The sequence below is a fragment of the Echinops telfairi genome, unplaced genomic scaffold (genome assembly GCF_000313985.2).
Source record: "Echinops telfairi isolate 266 unplaced genomic scaffold, ASM31398v2 ScPeMD7_7412;HRSCAF=8450, whole genome shotgun sequence".
Classification (NCBI taxonomy): Eukaryota; Metazoa; Chordata; class Mammalia; order Afrosoricida; family Tenrecidae; genus Echinops; species Echinops telfairi.
Window position 1 is genome coordinate 10,002,133 of NW_022111312.1, and position 4,316 is coordinate 10,006,448.

The 4,316-nt window shown below is 51.4% G+C and overlaps 1 protein-coding gene across 1 annotated transcript in view; it reads right to left on the reverse strand.

Annotated features, from left to right (window-relative positions):
- SRSF9 (serine and arginine rich splicing factor 9) overlaps positions 1–3,623 on the reverse strand; it is an 8,595-nt gene extending 4,972 nt beyond the window's left edge. The window contains exons 1-2 of the mRNA XM_004709567.3: positions 3,413–3,623; positions 778–938 (exon numbers count right to left, since the gene is read on the reverse strand). Of these exons, the coding sequence (XP_004709624.1) occupies positions 778–938; positions 3,413–3,600 (349 nt within the window). The 5' untranslated portion in view covers positions 3,601–3,623. The remainder of the gene's footprint in view (positions 1–777; positions 939–3,412) is intronic.
- Between the last annotated feature and the right edge of the window lie 693 nt (positions 3,624–4,316).

Genomic DNA, 4,316 nt, shown 5'->3' on the forward strand with positions numbered 1-4,316 from the left:
GATTCATAACAGTAGCAAAATTACAGTTATGAAGTAGCAATGAAAATAATTTTATGGTTGGGGGTCACCACAACATGAGGAACTTCATAATAAAGGCTCACAGCATTAGGAACTAGGCAAAATTTCAGAGCAGCAGAGAACAAGATAGGTTATGACATTCTGAAGGACCAATGGGACAGCGGGCTGGGATTAAGCAGAGATGGGGAAGGAAGCAGCAAGCCACACAAAGACTGCTCAGGAGCAGGAACACTCAGACACCAGGACCTTCCTCCCAAGTCTATAGAAAGGCTACTGTACTAGCTCTCTGAAATTGGGTCTTCTAGCCTCCTAAACTGTGAATACATATATACTTGTTTGTTAAATCCACTTGTGGTATTTCTAGGACAGCAGCAAAGGAGAACTAAGACAAGCACCAAGGGAATAAGCTACACTTGGTTTAAGGGCGACATTCCCATCTACTAAGGAGCCAGGCTCTCTGGACACACTTCAGCCCACCAAGCCCCTAACACCAACCTGCAATGCACAGAAGGCCCCAGCTCTGTTTTATAAACCTGAGTTTCACATGCCACCACTACACATTATTCTCTTCTTTTTCCACACCAGGGCAATTTTATTTTCAGGATTCAGGCTAGATGGAAGGACTTGGGACTGTTACTGTGCATAGGATATTCTAAGGAAAGCACCACATTTCCTGTGTACAAATGACAAACAGTACACATTTCTTGGGGGCTGTTCAGAGTATTCTACATGAATCACCTCAATCTGATAGACACATACCTGAAACAAGAACCCGAAAATCAGATCTTCTGGTAGGAGGTCCATTCCTTCCACCGCGGGGCCACGCACCCCGACCTCCGTAAGTCCTGGGAAACTCCACACGAAGTCGACACTGGCCATAGTCGTAACCATTCCTTCCATAAATTGCATCTTCAGCATCTCTACAAAAAAGTTTGAAGTTAGTGATACCTAGTGTGAGAGGAAACCCTAAAGTCAAAATAATAAAAAAGCCCTCCTGAAGGCGGGATCTCTGCTACTGCTACTTTGTACGGCTCTGGAAAACCTGTGGTTTTCTAGGGATGAAATAATACCAACAGCCAAGAGGAAAGCGAATTTTGGGAATGATGAGGGCAACAAATGTATAGATGTGCTTTACACAATTTATCTATGTATTGTGATGAACTGTATGAGCCCCAATAAATTGATTAGAAAAAAAAAGAAATAATACCAACAGTGTATTAACCTATTATAAATAGGTTATCAAAGCCCCAATTTCTTAAATGAAAAATTGATAACTTCCCAAAATGTATACCCATCCACCAACCCCAATTTTCTTCCACAAGGCCCATTACCAGAAAGCCTAAAGAGAAGAAATCCCATTAAAAAGGAAGCACTTGATAAGAACTGTACAAGCCCCCCAATAAAATGATTTAAAGAAAAAAACGACTAAAGAGACATATGTGTTTTGTGAGAAACATGAACCCTCCAGCACACCTTTTCTACATGGTCAAAATGTTAAAGCCATACGCTCTGGGCACACTTTCCGAGGACTGTGGTTAGAGTAAGAAATGCCAGGTTGGCTCCCCAGTATCAGATGGGGGTCAGGTCTTGGGTGGACAAGCAGGGCTAATGAGGACATCATTTAGTCCCACAGCCACACAACCTGAAACAAACAGGACCACATCAGGGTAGGACCCAAGCTCTATTTATAATGCTGTGGAATCCAGGAGGAATGTTAGCGCTTAAGAGCAGATTTCAAAGACAATGTGATTTGAGCTCAAATTATCCTACTAGGAAGTACTAGTCACTGGGTGTTTTTACATCACTATGAGCAGTGTGCCTATTTCCTAGGGTTACTGTACTGATTAAACAGGATCCTACATGCACAGGCCTCTGGTTCAAACTTGGCTCCTAATATTTTCAAAAAGCAGTTTTTCTATTACCAAAGGAATGAGAAAGAGATGACAAAGTAGCATAACAATAAGTTTGTATTCTAAAGGCAGCACAGCTAGAAGTTCAAAGCCTACCTTCATCCCTTAGCAGCCTAGTCATTCTGCCAACTTTTATCAACCCAAGTTCCCCAGCTCTAAAATATGGCTAACAAGACCTACCTCGGACGTGGTTGAAAAGGCTGGAACAATACACAGCCTGGAGCTTGACACAAAACTACGGTGCTGTTCGAAAGTACATTGGCATGGTTACTAATTAATGAGGCTATCCCCCCCGCCCCCCACCCAAGTACTAGGTTTTAAAAACTGGTTCCACTTTGGGGGCAGATGACAAGACATTAAAAGCCATCAGAGAGCCTCTGGCTGCTTCCGGTCTTCCTTGCCCAATACCTCCAACCAGAGCAAGGTGAGGAGACATTTCATTTCTCCATGAGAGCTATTTCTCAGAGGTGGCAAAACAGGTAAAGCGATCCCTGCCACGATCTGGAAAACCGAAAGTGAGTTGCAACGGAGCCCGGTGGCAAGGCCCACGAAACGCATTCATTTCTAAGAACCGGCCCCAGCGTTCAGTTCTCAAAGTTCCTGGCCGAGGGCGGGCGAGCAGCAGCCACAAAACAGGGGGCCTGTTTTATGGTACAATCTCCAAATCCCCGCGGCCCCTTAGACCCACAGGCTAGAGGCCAGAATCATAATGTACTATCTATATAAGGAGTCTGGCAAGAAGGCCATTGTAACTACTGCTCATTTGCTTACACCAGAAATGCTCTCAATAGAACGATCTACGTGCAATTTTACCATATTTGAGGGGGATATTTGAGGTGCGAAGGGTTAGCACGTAGGGATGCGGATCACCGGCGGCGAGCGTGACATCCGAGACCCCCCCCCCCCCCGGATATTCTAGAATTTCCCCCAAACCTGCACTCTTTTCTAAGGATGGGAGCGGGAGGCGGGCGCGCGGGTGGCCATCGGTCCTCGTACAGAGCCCCAGACAACTTCCCAAGCCACTTGGTCCGCAGGCTCTGCCCCCTAACGGCGGGTTCCACCGGGAAGGGGGGCGGGGAGGCCGGACGCTGGGCGAGTTCGGCTTCTCGAGGCCGCTCCCCGCTAGGCGGGCTCCAGGGCTCCAGACGCCCAGGCCCGGGGCCGCTTTTCCGCTGAGGCGGCCGCCCGGCGGACTGAAGGCTGTAGGGAGCCGGCGCCATTCCTCCAAGAAGATCCCCCTAAAGGCCCAGCTTTTTGTCTTTCAGTTAAAAAATTTAAAAAAATTTACATAGCGATCGACAATAAAGGAAGTGACGACGACGCGGCCGGGAGACTGAGGGGAAGGGAGGCCTCTCTCCCCCACCCGGGGGCGCCATAAGGGGTCTGGGCGGAGGGGGGGGGAGGGGAAGCGCGCGGTGGGGGAAGGGAAGCGAGGGCCGCGGGCCGGCGGGAAAGCAGGGGGCAGCGCGGGGGGAGGCTCTCACCGGGGGTCCTCGAAGCGCACGAAGGCGAAGGGCACGAGGCCGTGCCGGTTCTTAAGCTCGATCTCGCGGATGCGGCCGTACTTGTAGAACAGGTCTTCCAGGTCCTTCTCGCGCACGTCGGTCGGAAGGTTCCCCACGTAGATGCGCCCGTCGCCCTCGCCGCCGCGCTCTTCCCCCCAGCCCGACATTCGCCCAGCCCGACGCCGCGGGCCCGCCGCAGCCCACGTCGCCGCCGCCGCCGCCGCCGCCGCCTCAGCCCTGGTCCCCCCGCAGCGTCCCGCGGGCTCGAAGGCGCTCTGCCGCACTGTATTGTGGGAACGCGGAGCGGAAGCGCAAGGGTCGGAGGCGGTAAAAGGAATCCTCTTAAAGGGAACGCGGCTGCGATGACTGCGCCTGCGCGTGGTGGGCGCCCCCTGTAGGTAGCTGAGAGCACGGACGAAACAGAACGTGGAGCCCTGGTGGCATAATGGGTTATTTGTTGAGCAGCTAACCTCCAGGCCGGCCGTTCGAACCTATCAGCCCCTTCGTGGAGAAAGACGAGGTATTCTGCTCCCGTGAATATGTACAGCCTCGGAGCTTGGGGGCGTCAGGAGATTTGGGTTCCGTTCCCGGACGCGACGTCTGAAGTGACTTTGGGCTCCGTGAGCGTCCGTTTCCCCCTGCAGCGTTGATACCTTGGCGTCTGTGAGCATTCACTGAGATGACTCCGGCTGTCACTTTGAGTGCAGTGTGACCTGGGACGGGAATAGCGAGGAGGGGGTCCCCATTCTCCCCAACGCCTACGCTCTCACGCCCCTGCGCCCCAGGCCAGCAGCATTCAGGGCCCCGCAGTCCCCATTGTACAGCTCTTAGAATTCCTTTTAATTGAGATAGACGCCTAACCGAGCCCTGTCACCTAGTTAGA